The sequence below is a fragment of the Streptopelia decaocto genome, assembly GCF_964273445.1.
Source record: "Streptopelia decaocto genome assembly, chromosome: 2".
Lineage (NCBI taxonomy): Eukaryota > Metazoa > Chordata > Aves > Columbiformes > Columbidae > Streptopelia > Streptopelia decaocto.
The window spans coordinates 39,865,187-39,887,905 of record NC_138655.1 but is presented as its reverse complement, the minus strand read 5'-3'; the positions used below and the strand labels follow the sequence as shown (position 1 = coordinate 39,887,905).

The 22,719-nt window shown below is 42.5% G+C and overlaps 2 protein-coding genes across 4 annotated transcripts in view; one reads left to right on the top strand and one right to left on the bottom strand.

Moving 5' to 3' along the window:
• CYP7A1 (cytochrome P450 family 7 subfamily A member 1) overlaps positions 1 to 11,508 on the bottom strand; it is a 26,528-nt gene extending 15,020 nt beyond the window's left edge. For 2 of the 3 annotated variants that reach the window (XM_082046139.1, XM_082046141.1), the window contains exons 1-2: positions 7,809 to 11,508; positions 947 to 6,922 (exon numbers count right to left, since the gene is read on the bottom strand). In XM_082046139.1, coding sequence (XP_081902265.1) covers positions 947 to 1,125 — 179 coding nt within the window. In that variant the 5' untranslated portion in view covers positions 1,126 to 6,922; positions 7,809 to 11,508. Of the gene's footprint in view, positions 1 to 946; positions 7,163 to 7,808 lie in introns of those variants that run through there. The other variant, XM_082046140.1, reaches the window with a different exon arrangement.
• On the top strand, positions 7,285 to 22,719 carry SDCBP (syndecan binding protein). The gene is made up of 9 exons (XM_082046143.1): positions 7,285 to 7,413; positions 11,524 to 11,589; positions 14,714 to 14,792; positions 17,359 to 17,468; positions 17,799 to 17,957; positions 19,027 to 19,202; positions 20,498 to 20,669; positions 21,223 to 21,314; positions 22,002 to 22,719. The coding sequence occupies exons 2-9, from the start codon at positions 11,539 to 11,541 to the stop codon at positions 22,054 to 22,056; spliced, it is 894 nt and encodes a 297-aa protein (XP_081902269.1). The 5' UTR covers positions 7,285 to 7,413; positions 11,524 to 11,538; the 3' UTR covers positions 22,057 to 22,719.

Below are 22,719 nucleotides of genomic sequence, written 5' to 3'. Positions count from 1 at the left end.
TATATGAACTCAGGGATCGTTCCCTGAGAGCATCCTTGGTGGATCGCTAGTAACCTGTTGCCTGGGTATGGGAAATTTTGCCTAGAACAGTTGTACATAATGTGTCTTTTAATGTGGATCTGAGCTTCACTGGACTGTGCAAAATGCAAAGAACTCAAAGAAGTGTGGGGCACACAGCTATGTGACTGAGACACATTTTGCCCTTCCAAGGGAAAATACAAGTGTCCTTCTACTACTAGAATATTACATTTTCCCCATCTCCACGTGCTACTTTTTATATTATAGTATTTATTGGAGGATGCAAGTGAAGAATTGAAGAATGAGGGCCTTTCTGTATTGCACCAGAAATCTGGCAGTCATAACTTCAATCCTCTTCTGTGATGTATTTGTCTTCATGATCATATTTCTATGCAGCCAAAGAGTGCCTTTTTTTTTTTTTTTTTCTGGCTCTAAGGACCCCTGGCAGTGAACAACATCTTCATTATGCAGAAGAAAGGAAAAACAAGGCATGGTGTTGTAATAGACATAATATGAAAGCAACTTCAAAGGTTGAGGCTGCTCAACTGTCCACATTAGATTAAAAAGAGCTTAATATGGGACTCCATAAACAAGCTGTCCACAGCACAGCCTACTAGCTTTATGTGTGAATCAGCTTTCTGGCCTGAGAAAATCAAATTGCAACTGAATGCAGACAGTTAATTTGAAAAACTATCCATATGTGCTGATGTTTAACAAGTCATACTGATTTTCCACTACCAGAATTGCTGCAATATTGCATTTTACCCATTTCTTTCTATATATTTTCACGTTATTTTTAAATTTAAACAGGCAAAGACCAGAGATCTACCTCTAGTGCCTTTGCAGATGAAGAGACTTAAACCACAAGTAGAAAGACAAAAATGAAATACACAAAAAGAACATGGTAATGTAGGAAGAAAAAACTTACGGATGAGAAATGACAGGTAGGTGTTGCAGAGGACAGGAACTGAGGAAGATAAAGACAAAATACAAGGTAAAAGACAAAAGCATTGAAAGAGCTGGGAGGTTCATACATGAGAACAAATGATTGCTTTTCTTCACAAATTGACAAATATCGGTGCTCCTGTAGCCATATGACTCCAGCATCTGATTTCAGAAGTTAAACAGGTTTGGTGTAGTCAGAAATGCGGTGGCAGACTTCCAAAAAACACCACTCCTGAGCCACGGAAAGCATCTGACTTGCTGAGTCAGTGTGGAGGCAGCTCCCCAGCAAAGCCAGGGGCGCTGTGCCAACACCAACCCGTGCCCTTGGATAAGCCGCCTTCTGACCGCCCACAGCAATTCAAGTTCCCATGACAGCCTCCCCCAGAATTTTCAGGCTGGTCTAAAGACTTACAGTGGTGAGAGATGCAAAAGGGAAATTCTAATTTTAACTGCTCAGCAGTGGCAATTTGTGACTGAGGAATGATCTGGCATGGAGGGCAAGGATGCTCAACTGCAAGAAGGGGTTAAACTCTCTGGTAGCAGGAATGCCAGGGACTGAACAGACTCCTTGCAAGGGAGTGAAGTTTCCCTTGGTGATGAGATAAGAAACAGCTTCAGCATTGTCTTGTAGCCATCCTGGAAGGGAATGCTAAAGGGCCCAAGCTCAGGGGCCACTTTTGGGCAGCAGAGCTGGACTGGGGATGGACCCACAGTGGGACGAAGCTGCCCCAGGCAACTATTCTTGAGGTTGGTGCTGGTGCAAATGTATTTAGGGAATCTGCTTGTAATGCATGTTTGCAGACTCCATCTAGAACTGCATATTGTGGTGGGAATCTGCCCAATGCATAGTTCATTAATTTTTTTTATTTTATATATATGCACAAAGTTGTTTAATTTGCCTTCGGAGTACCATAAAAATTCTCCAACAGACACCACTGGTGGGCCTTGCTGAAGTGGTTGACATCGCTGCAAGCCCCAGCTGTCTTTCTCCTCTTCTGCCAGAAGTTACAGCTCCAGTGGCCACAACAGTGCAAGACAGATCCCACCACCCCAGCCCACGGGCTGCTCAAATTTATCCTCAGTGGCCTTTCAAGACAAGGTGCCAGGCTCCCATCAAAGTGTCACAGCTCACATTTCCTCGTGCCACTCTTGCTGCAAGCACTTGTGCCTTGTGTTTGCAAAGTAGGAAGGAGAGGTGGCCAGGGTGTCCTTCTCAAGTGGACTGTCCGCCTAATGATCTCAGTGGAGCTTCCTGGACAGTGGCACTCAAGCCCATCTAAACTCTTGTTGAAGTTTCACATTCAGCTGTCTCGAGAGTATCACTGTGACCCAGTAAAGGCAGACCACAGAAGTAGGCTCCACCAGGCTCCATATTTCAAGGGCAGAGGGGTCTGTCTGTAGTCCTCTAGTCTGGCTTCATGCCTTGTCTAGACCACAGAATGCCACCTAAATCAGAGACCATAACCACAGCCTGAATCAGACTGTGTCTAACATGAATGTGTAAAATGTTGATTTAGAGACACTGGAAGAAAGGAAAAAACATTGAATTCCTAGGGAAGCAGGTAAACAGTAAAAATCACCATTATTGTGCAATACATGCCTTATTTCTACTATGCCTACCTTCTGTTTCTAGTCTTTACAACATGAAAACAAAGAGTACAGGCTTTTAAAGACTGAAACACGTACGTCAGAGATATGAAAGAGTTGTTCAGGCTATTTAAGTCCTTCCCAGTGAAATCCCACTTGTGGATCAGGCACAGGAAGGGCACACTCACCGCTCCCGCCTGCCCACGTAGAGCTCAAATCCAGCCCTTCCTTGGCTCTCTTTCCTGTCTCCTCTCTCCTAGGACTGACTCAGGGCCGTTGCATGAAGGAGCCTCTTGTCTGCAGGACCTCTGCTTCATCTCTTGTCAAGGCTGGAAGGTGTCTAATGGCTGAGGAGCAGAGAGGAACACCTTGCTGCTCACGCCCTGGACTGTCAGGCTGAGCAGTTGGATGCTGTTCCCACCTTTGCCGCAGAGCTCTCCTGACAAACAAGCTCTCTTGCCAGACGCTCCACAAGTGGTTCCTGTATTTTCCTCATTTTCCAGTTGCCCCACAAAGGCCCTAGAGTCTAATTTTCAGAAGTGTTGGGTGCACGCAACTGTGAGTGAAGTCAAGAAGGTGGGGATTTAACAGAATATCTTCTGTATTCTCACACAAACATGACCCACAAGTTTATAGAGCTGAGAGCTCAAAATAATGCATCATGAGTGTATTCATCTGAAGTGCCTGAATTCCCTGTCTGTATCCTGGGAATTAGGATAGAAAATTAGTAACTGTTTGCACAGCACTCAGACACTGGAGTGTTACTTAGAAAAGACGGTGACAGCATTAGCATTTCCATCTTTAGAGGCGAGTTTGAATAGCAGACAGGAAATCAGGCATGAAACTGCCAAGTGAACAGTGGAAAATTATACATTCACTGAGCACCATCCACCCTATGGGCTGAGGAAGGGACAATGAAAGTAATACATACATTGCCCGTCAAAGCGGGGATAAAACATATACGAACAGGGAGTCAGAAACAAAGTGACCTGGGCAATTTTAATCCCAGCAGTTTCTAATGGTAAGTGCTTTACTGGAGTGAAGCTCCTGTAATGCAATTTCTTCTGTATAAAAGGTTTTTATGCTGAAATTCTTGCTTCTAGATGCAAACTGCAAAAAGTCTTATTTACAAAGTCTAGAGGTGTATTGACACAGCTCAGTGCAATGCAGCACAGTTACTTAAGCTGTTTTGGGGCTGGTTTGTTCTAGAAATACAAACAATACGTCAGGGCACTCCTTGCACCTGGCTTAGAGCAGGTCCCGTTAACTCCCTCGTAACTTCCCCAGGTACAGAACCACTTTAATACAACTACTCTACTTCCAGCACTGGCAGGGTGCTATCTTGCACAGCTCGTACAGGTTTTGAGTGACCGTAGATAACATCTCATTGTTGAATGGGTGGAGAATTTCCTAACGAACAAAAGCACAGCTTGTTTCCTGCTTCAAAGGAGAAACATGGATTTTTGGGTAACAACCATGCATAATTTTATTAAGATTTTTGCAACTGTTGAGACTGATACAGATCAGTAGGTGGTTTCTATTATTCTTTGAAAGTTGGCACAAGAATAGTAAAAAGACCCCACAAATAGTATATTGACAATGGAATATTGCCATGTTATTGTCCATGGGTGTTCTAATTTCAACAAGCAAAATCTGATAACTTGGCCATTTGTTCCACCTCTGTCAAACAATAGATAATCTTCTTCCAAGTACCTCGGGCACTAATCAAGAGCCATTTGTTTGGGTGATTCACTTCCGACGCCTCAGAGCTCCCCAATTTCAGTGAAGTTCTTAGAAAGGTACAGCTGGGCCCTTCTGCTGCCCCCCTCTGAATTCAAGGGCACAGAATTATCTCCCTTGTCCCAGGTCCTCAGTTCATGTCACAGAGCGACTGCAGCGTGTGTCATCCCCTTCCAAGCTTTGGTTTCCCCAGGAAGGAAACTCAGACCCATGGGTTAGACTAGAATTGCAGTTGGAATTGCCTCTAGTCTATGTATTTGAATGACGAGGCCCCTGAGACATACCAAACTGCACTGGCTCCACAGATTAGATGTAGTCATTTTCTAGAAATTATCATTCTATTTTACTATGTTTTGTTCCTACATATAAATGAACAATAACTTTGAGAAAGCTTTTCGGTACAAGGTTAATTTTATCTCTCCAAAAGCTGTTTTTAGCAAGGATGCATCCTTATATTGTTCTTCAAAATATTTATTGAAATTGTATTTCATGTTTTAGAGAAAATGAAATTCACTTTTGTTACCAAGGTGGATGTCCCCTAGGTGGACATTGTGCCAGAACTGCTGCCTGTAACCTGGACTTTGCTTGTTCTTAGATGACATACTATTAATAGTGCACACAGAGTATGCCCAGCAAGTAATAGACTATATGAAGCCACTTTCTTTATTATGATGTCCTAGCAAAAATGAATGTCCATTACAGACTCATGGGTAAAATCAGGAAGTGTGCATTGACAGTGCAGGTCTGACATCCATCAGATGGATACCTTGATAGCAAGCTGTCTCAAGAGACCATGACAAGAGACAAAGTAATGCAGAAATAGCAAATAACAACCTAGCTTTCTGGAGAAAAGAGCAATGTATTCGACATGAGAGGGGCATTCAATGGCTAAACAAAGGAAAACATTCCCCTTCAGTTGTCAGCACCAGCATCCAGCAGAATTGCATGACCTGGACAACTGTCAATCACACACCTGTGATTTCCATTCCATATAGACACTACAGTGGTCTTGATTCTCCAGGCTGGGAGCAGGGCTTCACTTCACTGAGCTCATGGAATCATAGAATAATAGAACGTCTTGAGTCAGAAGGGACCTTTAAAGGTCCAACTCCCGTACAATGAGCAGGGACATCTTCAACTAGATCATGTTGCTCAGAGTGCCATCCAGCCTGGCCTTGAATGTCTCCAAGGATGGGACATCTACCACCTCTCTGGGCAATCTGCAGTGTTTCACCACCCTCATAATAAAAAATTTCTTCCTTATATCTAGTCTGGATCTACTCTACTTTAAAACCATTACCACTTGTCCTATTGCAACAGGCGCTGCTAAATAGTCAGTCACCATCTTTCTTATAAGCCCCCTTTAAGTACTGAAATCCACAATAAGGTCTCCTCAGAACCTTCTCTTCTCCAGGATGAAGAGTTACAGCCTTGTTCTGAGCATGTAAAGTTCTAAACGTTTTACTGCACTTATTTCAACAATCACCTTTGGCCGCACAACAAAAGCAGTAATCAACTGTTGCTATTAAACCGGAACTTTTCTTCCTCCTCCCAGCCCAGGAGGCACCGAACACAGGATTTTCATGAATTTATACCCTAAACCAAACATTGCACTTCATATATATTTAACAATCTGTAACTGAATGACTCAGTAGACAAAGGTTCACATGCTCATACAGGAAGGTGCCAGACACAGCTGATTGCCGGTTGTAGACACAGCAACATTAAGAGCAGCTGGAGAGAGGTTGGACCTCTGTATTCAGCACTGCTGCGGCTGCTATCCCAACCCTACACATCCCTCTGGTGCCCACCGAAGATGCTGACAACTGGAGAGGATCAAGAGACGTAATCAGGATTGGAAAATATACATCACAACAAAATCTCTGTTTAGCTTAACTAGGGTTATAATTGTGCAGGCAGCCCTAATGAAGAAACAGCCTGTTAGTGCCAGAAGGAAGGGAATCACCCTTCCTTTTCATACCCACTTCTCCTTCCTCCACCTCTTCTCTCCTGTTTTCAGCCACACCCTCCCTTCCCCTGCTCTGGCCGGCACTGGTGCTTGTGAGATCTTTCTGTTGATGGTTTGGCTCTCTAACCCAGCAGAAAAAAACATCCCTGTTTTTTGGTGGATTCGATTTCTGCTGCTCCGCTGAGCTAAGCTGTCCCATGGAAAAGCTGGACAAGTGCCAGGACTGGCTGCGAACAGGAGAAAGAGACTGGAGGTAGGAGCAGAGCTCCTTCCTCAGTGCTGGCAAATAAACTCTTTAGTGAATGCCCTGATTTCTTACCTGAAGAGAAGGTCCAGGGTGCTCAGCACATTTAATTATCTACATGCTGAACAAGATTTGACAATAGGCAGTCTAGTGATGAAGGATTTTAAATACTGGAAATTGATGCTAGAGAAGTTCACGCTGTAAAATAAGGCAAATGTGGGATAATTAGGGTAACTGAGCATGAAAGCCTCTTTCCGAGCTTGTTCTGGCACTTCCCTGTCGCCGGTACACTTGTCATCACGGCTTCCCCACGGGAGCTCTTCAGAAATGCTCTGCTCCAGGTGCTGACGTGGGCACCCCCGGCTCTGACGTGTCGTGACGTCAGCACCCGGCTCTGACGTGTCGCAACTCCCCGACGCCTGACCGGGAAACACGAAACCAGAGAAAACAAGGCAGTTACCTGGGCGTGCTTAATTACCGGGGGAAAGAAAAAAAAAAAAAAAAAGCTGTAAAATGAATCAGATGAATCAGAAAGGATACTTTTTCTTTTGCGAAGGTGACAGCTGTTCACCAATAAAGGTAAATGACTGCTGACAAGGCAGCGCAAAAGTGAACAATGAGTAAAACGAGCGAGCAGAGCGGCACCGTTTCTAGCGGATCGGGGCCACCGCCATCCGGCTGCCCGACCCTGCCGTCCGCCCCGCAGCCGCCAGCACAGACCCCCGGCTACGGCCCCTTCCCCGCCCGCCGGGCCCGGCCCGGCCCCCTCCCGCCGCCGCGGAGCATGCGCGGGGCCCGGCCAGTTCCGCCACCGCCCCCGTTCCGCTCATAGCGGCATTGCCGGGACTTGGTGCAGGCGCTGCCGCCGCTTCTGTCCCCGCTGAGGGCCCCGCTGCCGTCTGGGCCGGAGGTAAAGGAGAGGCTGGGGCCGGCTGGATGGGGGCCCTTTCCCCGCGGCCCTTTGTGCGCGGGCCGGGGGCGGCGGCCCATCCTCGGCGGCGTGAGGGGAGAGGGAGGCGGGGGGGGGGGGCTGCGGACATGGCGGAGCGGGGAGGGGGCGCGGGCGCGGCGAGGGAGGCCGGCTGGGCAGTGCCGAGGTGGCTTCGCTGTACCGCTTGCGAGGGCAGCGCTTGTCCCCGCTGCTGCCGCCGCCGAGCCGTGTCGTGCTCCTGTGGGGCGGCGGCGCAGTGCGGGGCGACGCGCTTCCCGGAGCCGGCCGGGGGAGGCAGCCGCTGCCGGGCAAGACGGACCCGGCTCCCCGAGGGGCTCCTTGGGCCGCGGCCAGAGAAAACGGCGAGTAAATACCTGTCCGTCTGCGCACCCTCCCGCGGTCTTGGGTTTGGGGGTGGGACTGTCTTCTGACCTCTCGTTCAGGCTCCAGGGTCGTTGCGCAAGGACCGTGTTTCTCGGCCGGTGTCTGTAATGAACTCGGGCATTTGTAATGGCTTCTTACACGGGCTAAATATTGCTGTAGGGGTGGAATGGATGTGACGCCCCTTTTCGGGCAAGTGAGCTCTGCTCCGGGTCTGAAATGGAGGCAGGAGATTTCAGAGCTAAATGCATAATGAGAGCAGTTGCTCAGAGGCTAATTAGATACGGCTCAGAAGGGAAACTCTGAGTTATTGGCGGAGAACGTGTCTTGCAAAACAGTTGCCCAGTTCCTTCTGTCTTAGCCTGACCTCCAGGTGTTTTTGCACTGGATCTGCTTTCAAGATCAACTTTTGGATTCATGAGCATCTACTCAAGTGGAAGTGGAAACCAATGTTTCAGTTCAGGTGCTGGCTTTGTGGCTTGCTGTCATCTCTCCATGTGCCACAGGCAGAAAACACTTGCGGGTGGTGTCTTTTGTTTTGTTTTGCTTTTTTTACCTCCCCCAGTGTTGGCTGCTGGTGTTTTCAGGGGCAGCAGTCGCTTACAGGCTGGCCAGGCTTGGGGTTCAGATGGATCCCACATTGCCTTCAGCTCTACACTTTCTGACCTGGAGAGTATGCGTGGAAGCCTGTCTTCTCCCAGCTGTGTCACCAAGGGCAGTTGGGATCCCTCCCACCCACAACACTTCCTGTTGGCAGCCCCAGGGTGTCACGAGTGGCGCCTTTCCACGTATCTCTGGCCAGTGGCCCCACGCTTGCCTTTGGCAGACAGGATCTGTGTGGTGGGATGAGCTGATGGGTGATGGTGGTTGAACTTCACAACCAAGGTGCTGAGAAATGGGGAGAGGTCTTCACTGCCAGGTTTGTGGGTCACTAGCTGAGTTATGGCTCTCCTTCCTGCTCCACAATCCACCTTTGTTTTTCACTTTTGCTTTCCTAAACACTTGTGTTCCTCACAAGGCACGGGAATATGGAAGTGATGAAGTAAAATTATTCAGGTGTTGATGTAGATTTTAAGAGAGAAAAGGAGGTTGTAGTGACTCACATTCTGTGGTAGCCACTCCCCAGTTCCAAGAGCTGTTACAATGCCTGTGGAAACCCTTTTTTATACTGTGAATAACGTTGTACAGAAGTTGTGGACAGGTGATTGCTGTGATTGCTGGTGGTCCCTGACAGTGGCAATTGTTATTAAAAAAAAAATCATATTCTAAACTAAATGCTGCATTTTTATGCATCTCACACTACCTAACAAGGTGTGTTACGAATGTCTGTGCAGAAGTTGAAAACTCCATACCCAAAGTTATGAGCTCACTGGATGCAATTACAGTGGTGACAGTTATTCTGGTTGTTTAGTCGGAAAACCAAAAATAGTAACTAGTGAGATTATGATAGGGGGACCTCCCCGGTAGCAATGACAAACGCCTGTGTTTGTGAGCTGTGGATGGGAGGTGACCAAGGAGATTGTAAAGTAGGAGGATAAGCTGCTGGAGTGTCATCTGAGAACTAAGACGTGTGCGTTTGCTAATACTTTTCTACAGAAAGGACCACGCTCTTCTTTGTAAGCCAGAGGAAGGTTGAGGTTTCTGGTCTGGGACAAGCAGCACCAGTAATTGCGTGCAGAGACTGGTCTGTGGAGGGGAACTAAAGCTGTCCGGCATGTGAGCACGCTGGGGTTTGTGGTGTGGAAGCTGGTCACAGGGCCCAGGGACCTGGCAGACCTTGTTCTGTGCTCTGCGGCTGTCAGAGCTCGCCACCAGCAAAACGCTGCTCCTGTGCCCCTCATTGCCCTGAAACAGGGTGACTTTGGGAACGCACTGTCCTCAGCCTGCCCTCTTCTCCCAGCTGTGCCTCTGTGCTGACTTTGAGCTTGTGCCAGGACTTGGGCTGGTGCTGGGATGTACTGGGGCATCTGTAGCGTAGACGGTGAGTGTGATGCTGTGTGCGACTCGGCTGGTGCTGGCAGCAGAACGCAGTGTCCCGGCTCCGCTTACCCGAGTGAGGGGTTTGCTGCGCTTGGGCTTGCGTTTGCTGTGACCCATTTTGGTTGAGCAAAAGCACTTGATTGTTTCAGGTCAATGCTGGATTAAAACACACATTTAAAACCAGTTTGAAGTTCTGTGTTTAATTTATAAGGCTTCCAGGCTTTGATTATGTTTGGTTTAGTTGCAACAATTAGTCAAAAATGTCAGTAGCAATTAATTATTGCAAGAGAACTGGCCACGCGTTCACAGTTTAGATCTCTGTCCCATCTAGGGCACGCTTTTTAAAAGTTTTAATGGTGGTTTGACATGATACTGGAGCTGTTGGCCACTCTCCTGAACAAGTAGAAGAGCTGTCAGAGAGCTTAATGTAATAGGAAAAGATGTCTATTGTGTTACTGCAATATCATATTAGGCATCGGTGCGTGTGTGTTTTGTGGTGTGTTTTTTTTTTTCTGTTTGTTTGTTTTAATCAATATCTGCACTTATAGAAGCAGTAGCTCAAGGATTTATGCAGTGGTCACTCTTAGTCTGAAATTTTTGCTAAGTTGCTACACAAATAAGGACCTCTGTTCTTTGGATGAGAAAATTAATCCCCAAACCAAAAGCTTTTAATAGAACTCATTAACTGTGTTCTCAGTACCTTTTCCAATTTGCAAAGCTGTATCACACTTTGTTGTCTTATGTCCTGCTCCCCCCATTGTTAAAATGCTCCCATATGTTGATGTGAGATGTTTTATTATGGTTTTGGAAAGTTCAGCTGACCTCAGTGAGAATGTGTGAAGGAGCTTTGGAAAAATGGGATTTCCTGAAGCCTCAGGTGCCTGGCTCTGGCAGAGCTGGGTGTCAGTGTGGTGCCTTAGAGGGTCACATGGAGTGGGATTTTTGTTTTGCTTGCCTCTTTTTTTCCATCCTTGGTTTTATTTTGCTGTATTACTTCCTGAGGAGTTCTCACAGGGCTCTCCCAGCATCACATGAGAGTCAGCCTGAAGCCTCTGTGTGTTTTGAAACTCACCACTGACTGAATCTTGCTGGTTTATAGTTCCTTTCTGCAAGGGGACTCAGGAAGCCAGTTCTTGTGTTGCAAATGGACTTGGGAAGCCAGTTCGCTTTAGTGGCTTCTTACTGGAATACTTGAACTAATGGAAGTGTTTGGATACTTTGGATAACAGGGTGGAAGCTTCCACAGTTGTATATAAGATACTGTCCCCAGTTGGGAGGAGGAGTAGGAGGAAAGTCATTCGAGATTTTTTTTTTTTTTTTTTTTTTTTTTCCCCTTTGAACCCTCATCGTCATTGCATTCCTGACCTCTTAAAATCTGTCTTTGCAATACTTCATGTAAACGGTTTTCTCTGTATAGGCTTTCTCATCATTGAGACGTAAACTTTGACAACGCTAAGGATATTCAATTGAGCCTATTAAGCAAAGGGTATTATTGCTAACAAATTCCATTAAGGCTGCCCATTTAATCTATCTGCAATGCCAGGTATCTGTAGTGCTAAGATGTGCAGGTCACAGATCACTTATTTAACACTTTGTTTTTTTTCTTATTCTTTTATGCTTGTTTTAGGATGTAATGCTAAGTAAATATATCTGATGACCAACCCTGTTGTTTGCTCCCCCCCCCCCCCCCCCCCCCTTTTTTTTTTTTTTGGTCTTCCCTCTACCCAGTGAGACTGCATCAAAATGTCTCTCTATCCTTCCCTGGAAGATCTGAAGGTGGACAAAGTTATTCAGGTATGTTGGGCTGTAATAAGATGAGGTTTGGTGACAGTAATAGATGTGATGATTTTTAATCTAGGGGAGGGGAAACTTTTATTGCACGTATGAGTTCGTATTTTACCATCATACTCTGAAACGGGAAAGACAAACTGTTTACTTTTTAGCTTGATAAAATATGATCAATGCTTATTTTATTACTGTGAGGTATATTTATTTTGTTTTATATATTTATTTATAGTCATCTGTCTTTAATGTGTTGATACGTTTGGCTTTTTTTTTTTTTAAAGTATAGTTACGTGGTCTTAAGTAGACAAACACAGTCAGTCTATTCTCATACTTCAGCTCTCATGTGATGAATAGATATTAACTGAACTAATAAACCTGCTGTGTCTCATTCCTGGTGTCCAAACCTGTGGCAGAAAGCTTTCATAGTCAGTTGTGCACAAAAAAAAGAACACGGACTTTCATAACGTCATCGGGAATCACAGACTTGTACTCTGGCTGTGTCATGGTAGTGATCAGTTCTCTCAGTACTTCCAAGATTGTCATATTTGTGTAAAACCCTGTATGTGTAAGAATGTATCGTTATTATTAAACAGGCTGAGGACGAAAAAACTATTTGTGGAACAAAATAACGAAAACCATGTTACTGGATAAAACTCCATGAGAAATTTGACATGAATATATTTTACAAGGAATTTCCTTGCTTTCCTCAGCATTTTACCTAGCTTCCATTTTTCTTTCCTAAACTTAAACTGGATTCTCTCCCAGGTTAAACAACAGCAATGAGTTATTCTGTGACTCTGAATGAATTATAGTGTATTTTAAGGTGTCTGCTGCCTCTGTCCTTGTCCTCCCGGTTGGGAAGCAATTGAGCAAACTGCCCAGAACAGCTTATTAACTCTCCTGTGCTGTCCCAAAGCAGAGTGCCTCCGTCTCCCCCATGTTTGTATGTGTGGGTTGGGGCTCTTGAAATTGTGGGCATTACATTGGGATTTTTCCCTGTTGTGTCCTCCTACCCTGCCCCATTCTTCTTATCTTACCAAAGTCCTTTATCTGCAGTCAGGTGATGCTGAACTGAAGGAAAAAAAAAAAACAAACCCTAGCCTGGAGCCAAGAATGTGCTCCTTCAGCCTTTTAACAACCAACTGCTAGAGTTTATATATTACAATTAAAAATATTACATCTGGTCTTTCTACTACTTAACTTTAGTGACCACCGCATGAAGTAGGTTGTCTATATGCTGAGTTCTGTAAGCCTTGTTCTGTCATTTTATAGAGCCAGGACTCTTCTTGTAAATGGTCTTGCCTTTATGCTCATTGGGGCTTATGAACTTGGGCAGAAGTGCTTTGTTCATGTGATTATGCCTGCAGTCTATTGTGGTGTTTCACAGACAAATAAGAGTAAACTTTATGGCGATTTCTATAGGGAGCATAACAAATGGTTAAACTAGTTTAATCCCTGGTGACTCTGTAATGTCAAATATCAGTTTTCTGGAAATCAGTTTTTGCAGGACAGATGCTTGCTGTCATGCTTGAAGGTGATTGTCCACTCAGAGCGTAAATTAGGATTTCAGAGTTCTGCCACTTGATGGGTGGGATGTCAAGCAAGACAGTTTGAGAAAATTGATGCGAGGCTGGGAGAGAAGGGAGGTAGAGCCAAGAGCATTCAGTTACAGATCCTGGGTGGGGAGGCTCGGGTGTCCCTGCTGCCATTGTCAATGGGGAAGGTTGCCCTTCAGCGGTGAAGTGACACGACAGCATCTCATTCCCAGTGATCATAGGAGGAACTAGGTGGGTAATGGGCTGTCTACTGAGTATAGTTGTGAGAGAGGGCAAATAAGTATTATTGTTGCTAAATGCCATTATTTTAAGATTAAGGCAGTCTGTTTTCACTGATATTTTTGGTAGCAAAGGCCAAATGATTCGCCTCTCCCAAAACCTGGATTATTTAAATACTGTCTTTTTAAATGCACATGAGAGCACTCTTAGTGTGGGAGGGGACATAGTAGTGAAAGACAAAGTCTGTATCCACAACTAGTGAGATTAAAATAACAGCTGATTAAAACAAATGTACTTGTTACATTAAATATTCTAACCTGTTCTTTTTGTCCAGGATTTGAGTTGGTGGCTGTTCTTCTAAATATATCTAATATTGAAAAATGAGTCATTCTTGCTCTGAAACTTTTTTCTAAAAACAACTTCCTGGAGAGCACAGGACTACGAAGTCTTCTATTTTTAAGCATGATTTCCTTAAAAACATAAAGTAATTTAAATGTCATGTTGTGTTAGATGATTTATGTGCCCTGCTCAGCATGATGATTAACTATGCATTTAGTGATTTCCATTCCCCCCCCCAGTTTGATGTTGAAACTTAGGAAAGCTATTGGGGTAGCTATTTACATCAGACTTAGCAGGCCTCTGTACAGCAGCGTTTTTGCCTGGTCGTGATTACACAAGGACAAAAAAGTAGTATCTGAGGTACTGAGAAGAAAAGAAACTGGCTTGCTTTAATATGGTCTCTTATATTTGTAAGTCATTGAGCAATATAGAAAGTAAGCTGAGTGTGCAGAAAAATGATCTCATGAGGTCTGTTTCTTTCAGAGGGCATTAAACTGGTAACATTGGATTGTGTGGAACTTAACTTACAACTTGTAAAGAAGTGTGGCAGAACTCGGGAATAATGTATGTAAATGGTGAAGAGATAAAAATGGCTGCTAGCCAGCTGAAAAAAGTAATCACAAAATGCTCTGCCAAAGGTTGTACCTTAAAACTTAAAGTTATAAAGCTTTGTTAGCCAAGTTTAATGTGTCTTTTAGGAGATCTTATGCTCTTTAACTTGCTATTAAGTTAATAACAAATTTAATTTATTAATAACAAAACCAAACCTGATTGACAGAAAAGCCTTTCTGCATTATTACTGAGGAAGATAAAAGTTGATCTGCTGCAGTAGTTTGATGCTACTACAGCGTATTGTATTGAAGCTATTTATTAAAAAAAAAAAAGTGACTTCAGAGCTTCAAGAATAATAATAACTAGCATGTACAAATAAAAAGAAAATACTTCTTCTCCTGGCTGCTTAATAATGTTTTCATAGATTTTTCTTCTACAAGATAACATACTTGATTTTTTGTTTTTAGGCTCAGACTGCATTTTCTTCAAATCCAGCTAATCCAGCAATCTTGTCCGAGGCTTCTGCTCCCATTCCTCATGATGGAGGTAAGCTTGCGTACTGTATAGCGTCTTCATGTTGTGGAAAGTAGTTATGAAAGCCTAAAACTACAGTACAGTCAAAAATACCTATAAATAGGTAATTCTGTTCACTAATGCTGAGACCATGCCTTTTTGGAAAGGCCAGCACCATTCCATCTGCGCCAAACCACCTTGGTAGTGGTGGTATAGCAGTCAAAAAACAGTGTTTGTTTATAATAGAAAGTTGTGGCAAACACTAACCCTTCTAACTTCTTGAAACCTTTTCCAAGTGAACCTAACATAACAAGATCTGCTGTTGGTACCATTTGAGCTCTTTTTAACTCTGACCTCACAAACTTATTTGTCCTTATTAAGTGTTTTGGTTTTTTTTTTTTTTTTTGTAAGCTTTAGAGGGCAGTGTGAGTCTGAGTGTCTTTCCTCTCCACATGAGCTCCCTTGGGAACAAACAAACAGGAATTTTTGTCAATAGAGAAGTGCCCAGGAAGTTAGAACTTAATCTTGTCAGGCTGTCAACATAAAGCTTCCAACAGATCTTGGGATCAAATGTCTGGAGGGAAATCCGTCAGACCTAAAGACGAATTACTTGTACCCGTTTTTCCTCTCCTTCTGCCATGCACATGTACATTCACGAAGGGGCATGGGTATGTTTGAGTTTAGAGCTCTGGGCTACTAAGTTATACTTGGTCTAAAAGGCCTGAAACCTCTAACCAGCATCAGCAGCAGCAGTGCTGGAACAGCTGTCAAGAATGCTGCTGGATCAGATATGAAAGCTTGGTGGATGTAACCAGTTCTCCTCTTGGTGCTGGTGTGTCTAAGGTGGCATTAAGGCAGGAGTTTGTGTAGCTCACTAGAGAGCCACGTCTCATAGATCCTTTCTGGAATAGATACTTACCTGACCTAACCTCACCTCACAGACCAAATTGAAGTTTGCTTCAGCAGTCCTTTTCTGGCAGCCTTCTTTCTGCTGTCCAGAGTTTGAATTCTCCTGGCAATTTTTATGCCAAATGACACAATCTTGACCTCACCTTGTGTATGGCTGAAGAGTGTTTAATCACTCAATATATCCCAAAGTAAGGGAAGCCTACGTCATCTGTAGGTTGTGCCAAACCTGCTGGGAATACCTCTGTCCTGTCAGAGGCAGGAGAATATACATCATCAAGAACTTTTGGATGCTTTCTGCTATTTGGAGGTGTCTCTGTTTTGAATGAGAATATAATAAAGCCAGCAAAGATGCATCCTGTGTTGTGGTCTTTGAAGAACAGAAAGAGAAAAATTGAGTAGCTGCAGAACTGTTGTGCAACATTAATTGTGGTATAACCCTAGGAGCTTGAAAGCACAATCAAAAGACAAACATAGAAGAAATATTCATTAAAAGCTTAATAATCAATATGGATGAAGAGATAAGCTAATAGATCAATCTGGAAATAAGATCAGACAAGACAGCTCTGATGTGAAGCCAAATGCAAACATGACCACTGAAAGTATTAAGGAGCAAGAAAATTCTCTCAGTTACACTGGAATTCACCTTGCAGTGACCTTTGTGTTCCTTCCCAGAAAAGTTACTTTCCATTTCTGGTCAAATGTGGATTCTTTTAATAGCTGTTTTTGTACGTGTGCCCATAAATGAGTGCAGGAAACCCAAGCTTTGTGAACTGGGGAGGCTCCTTGCTCCCAAGGCCCCGTCCCTTGCACTCCCTCGCTTTCCAAGCTGTCTTTTCTGTCCCCACTGATTCAGTGAGAATGGCGGGTGGACTCTTGAAGAGTTCTTGTAACTGCCACTTGCTAAATCCTGCCAGCTAATTGTCCGTGGAATGTCAAGGGCAATATCAAGCTTATTTCCAGAGTGATTCAACTCAAGCTCTGACGAGTCTGCTAGTTCAACTTTCCACCCACTTCCTGTGCCCCACTCCTCTCTGGCATAGATGCATCTCCTGATGGATATTTTAAGGACCGTGTTTGTTTAGTCGTGTTGAGAAGCATGTCTGAACACTTCCTTTGGATGCTGTGAGAAAGTGACGGCTACTTATGAAAACTCTTAAAGCAGACTGCATTGTGGACCTTGCAGCTGGGAGGTTGTCCCCTGCAGGAACTTCTCCATGCCTGCTATCTGGAATGTCCTTGGTGTGGTCACCTCTCGAGAATGCTGTCTTGTGTCTAGCACTTGGTGGAAGGTCGCTCTGTGTATGTGTGTTCTCCAGCACACCTGGTTTGGGGAGGTGGGGAGAATATTTCCCCACAAGCTTTGGAGCAAGGGCATGTCTTCGTGGGCTACAGCACAACATGGGTTTTGGAATTTATGATCATCTATCTGATGTTTGTGCCATAAGGGGTGAATGGAGTAACAGAAACTGAAAGTTCTCTGAGCGCGTTATCTCAGAAGTGTTCCTTGTCTGGTTACTTTTCTACGCTGGGCTGGAATAACAGCTCTGATTCAAGTGGGTCTTCTGTCATAATTTTCAAATTAAATTCATTACAATAGCACAAGTTTTGTTGAAGTAATTGTACGTATGAAAGCAGTAACTGTTCTCTTAAACCAACAGTTGTGTTGATGTTTTGTTTTTTTCTCCTATAGGCTTGTACCCCAGACTGTATCCGGAACTTTCTCAGTATATGGGCCTGAGCCTCAGTGAGGAAGAAGTGCAGAGAAACCTGCCAGTGGCAGCAGCTGCTCAGCCACAGGGTGTAGGTACCAACCAAGCATGTTTTGGAAAGCAGAAGTAGAAAGACTAAATGTATATATACCATTCTAGAGAGTAGACTACTATTTGTCTTAAGTACCATACTTGACTGATAAAATAATTGTTTTAAGTTACAGTGCCTGTTTTTCTCTGGTCTTAAACTGAGCAGTGTATTTCCAATGTTGAGGGGTGGGGTGGGCAAGAGCTGGTGTTGCGACTTAATTTCTGTGTGTGGTTTTTTGGTTTTTGTTTTTAAATATCACTTCATATAAACTGATGCATAGCTATTTTAAAAAGTTGAAACTAAGCTGTCTGGCTGTTTTGTTTTAATCAGCAACTGGTAACACGACCTTCTACTAATTACATGGTAGCTCCGGTGACAGGAAATGATATTGGAATTCGCAGAGCAGAGATTAAGCAAGGCATCCGCGAAGCAATTTTATGTAAAGATCAAGATGGCAAAATTGGACTTCGCCTTAAGTCTGTTGACAATGTAAGTATAGAAATTTGCTTTTGCCTATAGAGATCTTACTACTGGATTAAATTAGTAGTGAAGTTAGTTTACTCTAAAAAAAAATTGCCTGTTGTGTATTGCTTGTCCATTATCAGAATTTGAAAATCTCTTATTAGAGGAGTAAATAGAGTTACAGCTGTTTGGACTAAGACCTAAATTTACAGGAGCAATTTACTTGCAGATGTTTTATAACACCTGAAAAACCCTTGTAAATTTTTTTCAGTTTGAAGCATGAAATTGTCTTTACAAAGCTGCTGTGATACTTGTTAGCAGTTCAAGACTTTTCTCTCTATCTTTGTGGAAATGCTGGGCTGTACTTAAAGTTCAGCAATATTCAGAGAACTGCCTGTGGCTTACAAGTATTTATTTTTTTTTTTAATAAATTTGTACAATGGTGAGAAAAGTAAGAATAGATAAAAAAGTAATTTTGGGCTTTTTTGAGTTTCCCTTAACATGAACATAGCTGCAAAGGAGCCTTAAACCTGCTGTGGAGCTTCTGTGTTTCAGTGTGTTTTGATTCTTACTGTGGAAAATGCTACACTTTTTTTTCATTTGGGGTTAGTTTAGCAAGGCCATTTAATATGAAAGTTTGAAAAAAAAAATTGTATTCAAGGCTTCGTATAGGGTTAAAGTGCTTTTTGTAGTTCTCCTAACCCAGGAAATGCTGGGTTTTTCTTTGAGTAACATGATTTTTTCTTTCTCCCTCCTTCCCCGAGAAGGTATTATCTACAGTTTCCCTTGATTTGCTTTACTCGGCTTTTAGGGGTACTTTGACTAGAAATACTTTTCTTAAAGCCTTGCATTTTTTTTACCTGAGGTCCTAAGAAATCATCATCAATAAGAAGTTGAAAAATAATAGGGTTGCAAAAGAAGGAAAGATTTGCCATAGAGTTTCTAACATTGGTGAATTAGTTTTCTGTCTATATATAGACTCTGATTCCTTGTAAAGGAATTATTAGTCAAATGCACAAAGAAATAAGCAAATTTACCACTAGTCCATCTTGATCTGTTTGTTTCAGATTTCTTTTTTCCCCCTTCTGTTTTGTAGGGTATATTTGTCCAGTTAGTTCAGGCAAACTCTCCAGCATCCCTTGCTGGTCTGCGGTTTGGGGACCAAGTTCTGCAGATCAATGGTGAAAACTGCGCAGGCTGGAGTTCTGATAAAGCGCATAAAGTGCTGAAACAGGCTTCTGGAGAAAGGATTTCCATGATCATTCGGGACAGGTAAAACTAACTGCAGATGCAGGTTGTTATTATCCCTCTCCAGGTAATTCGCTGGGGTTTTGGTTTTCCCTTGCTTGAGCAGCAGTGCATGTGTAACAAAATCTGTTTGTCCATGTACTTCAATAGTAAATATCCTCAGAAATGTCCCTTTTGTGGGGAAGAGTCAAAATAACAGACAAAATAGTTGTTAACTTGTAAACTTCCAGCGCATGCTTGCCTGGGGTGTCATGAGGTTTAGCATTTTTTCAAGGTTAAACTGAAAAGTGATAGCACAAGTCAAATTTAAACTTTGAATTCAAGAGTTCCATGCTTTTTTCGGACCAAACTTATCTTTTGCTGATACTTTTTGAAAAAGCGATAAAAGATGGAATCAAAATATTCACTGTCGTAATGAACACATTTGCATTTTTATTTAGGTTTTTTGTGAACTCTGTTATTTACATTTGAATTAATGCCAGTTTTGCTAAAAGTATGTGTGATGAATCAATACAGATTCTTAATTGTATTAAATAATGAGCTTCTGGCTAGTTGTGTGTTGTAATAATAGTTACGATTCCACATAAGGTCAATAGGCTGTGAGAAGTCAGTTGATACATGATATGATTAAGTGTGTGACTTGAAGGTTTTTCAGTGTTCATTCTTATTTAGGAACCAAGTTTAACCTGGGGAGGAAATGCTGCTTCTATCAGAGCAGCTGTTTCTTCTATCTTGTATTTAATCAAGATATTGTGGTAGTAGATTCCCTGTCACTTCTGTGCCCCAGTCCCCAACCCCTTGCTGGATTTACTGACAGTTAAATATGTGACTTGCAGGTTTATTGTTTGTAAAGCAATAGAATTGTTCTTGGGGAAGCCTTGTACTCCAGAATCCTGTGGTCTGCCTGCAGTTGTTAAAACTGCCTGCACTATTTTAGTGATGTTTAACATTTGTAGATAAAACCTAATTTTAATGGCCATTTGTGTGGATGTTTGTGTGGATGTTTTGTGAGTTTATTATTATTATTACTACTATTACTATTATTAATCAAGATGGCGGAGTATCTGTAGAATGGGAAATGTGTAAGGTTTAGAAACAAGTTTACAAATGCACTGTGACTTCATCCTGGAAAGAAGAGCTTAAACTAGCAAATATTAACAAGACCCAACTATTTTTCATTGTAGTTGATGTATCGGTCTCTTAGAGTACAATTACTTTTACACAGTCAAAGATGCTGGAATAGTTTGTGGTGCTTTCTATGGTTTAGTAGACTGATAACATGGTTTTTACATGCTAAATGTCTTTTTCCTTCTTTGTAGGCCTTTTGAACGAATTATTACTATGCATAAGGACAGCACAGGACATGTTGGTTTCATATTCAAGAATGGAAAAATAACCTCAATAGTGAAAGATAGTTCTGCTGCAAGAAATGGACTTCTTACAGAGCACAACATCTGTGAAATCAACGGCCAGAATGTAATTGGATTGAAGGTAAAATAGCGTGTGGTGGGTGTGGACAGCTGAAAGCTCTCTGTGTATAGTAATTGTGTTTTGGACAGGGAAAAGGATTCTAATACATTCATCAATGTTCATAAGATGAGGAATTAAGTCATGAGAGGTAACAGCTTGATTGGAGAGACATATGTTTTGAGGCTTCTTTGCAGTTTTATGTCAGTAGGCAGGGCAACTCATTCTCTTCCTTTCTGCATCTACCTGGCTAGTCTCACCCTCTGTTTTTATTTTTAGTCTAACTTTGCTGGCAACACATAATAAGCTTCCTCCTGCCAGCCTGTATCAAATTCTAGTAGGAATTCTGTGTATAACATCTGTGTCCCTTTCTAGGCAGTTTGTGCAAGATACTGATAACCAAACATCTGTGAAGTGGTGTTGCAGGTTCAGTGATTTGCCCTGAAGGTTAAATATTCAAGCAAGGAGTTGTGGGTCTTACAAGCTGCGTGAAATGTGTCTAGAAAAAGCTCTTGAACTGCTGCCTTAATAGTGTGCTTGATTAATGTTGCTTATATGACGTTTTCTTTAATAACAGGACCCCCAGATTGCAGACATCTTGGCAACAGCCGGAAACGTAGTGACCATTACTGTCATGCCTTCCAGTATTTATGAGTATATAATAAAGAGGTAGGTAATCAACCAAGCAGCCGTGGTGTTAATTATAATCAAGGTGACAGTGACTTTTTTTTTTGTAGGTTAAATAAAATGTGCTCATGATAAGACCTAATTACAAACTTAAAAATTAAGGCTGGAGAGGGTGTGGAGGGAGTCTGAAAATTGACTAAAACCATCAGGTTAAGGAAAACAGTGTATTTTGGTTCTGTTTTTAAACTATTCATATGTTCGTGATGCTCCTTTGCCTTTTCTTCTCTTGAAAAACCCTTTTCTAAACATAATTTGACTAAACTTGAGTCTCTGAGATGTTTCAAGTACGTGAATAACACAAGTATTTACCTTATAACTGAAATGCTGTTTCTAGTGCAACTAATTCTGGTGATGTAAACATGATTCTTGGCAGGATGTAGTTGGCTTTTTTCCTAATTCTTTGGCAGCACTGGCTTTCCACAGCCAAATCTCTCCTGAAAAAATATGTTTTTTGAAGTTGCTAGCCCAGTTATTAATAAAAACCTCGAGTCTTTTGTGTGCAGTTTGGTGCGGCTTTATGTAGCAACATACTTGTCAAAAATAGTGGAGTAAAAGGCCAACTTTCAAATGCTTTTAAAGGGCTAGTGATGACAAAGATACAGGGATCAGGAGCTGTAGTGGTCTTCTACAGTTACCTTACAAAACTGAATGCCTTTTCCTTTTCTTTAGGATGGCAACTAGCATTATGAAAAGCCTGATGGATCACTCCATTCCTGAAGTGTAAACCTGCATCGTGTATGTGTGTGCACGTATATATCATGATGATTCCACTAAACTTGGGCTATTATACTCAGTGATTTCTTTCTTCTGCACATGAGCCTTTCTGGAGGCTGAGAAAAGATATGCTGCATCAAGCATTTGCATCTATAATGGCTGGGAATGTTACAGTTCAACATATCTTGTTCATTCACAAACTGTAAAACTTGTCGCCTTATATGCTTGACAAATGTGAAATTCCAATTGTTATGACTTTTCATAGGTCTTTTATTTAGTTTACTACTTCTATAAGCCATTGCGACTAAAGGAACCAGATATCACTTGCAAAGTTACGTGTTGTTACCTAGAACAATGCTGTGCTTTGTGTGTTTAAGACAAATAAGTATTTTTACTGCTTTCTGTTTGCAAGGGTAGATTTGAAGTAGCGTATTAGAAGTATGGCTAGTACTAGTTAATTTTTCGTTCTAGTAAATACTGTTTACACAAGAATGCCAGCTAAGCTGAGTATAGCTAAAGGCATCATTCAGTAAGTAAGCATATTAAAAAGTAGTGTACAGATACTCAAATCTTTTTATTACTTGTTATACAAATTGTAACTAATATGCTTATCTCTTGCCTTAACCATGTTCTTAAGAATTCAGAAATAACCAAATAAATGACTGAACCTTTA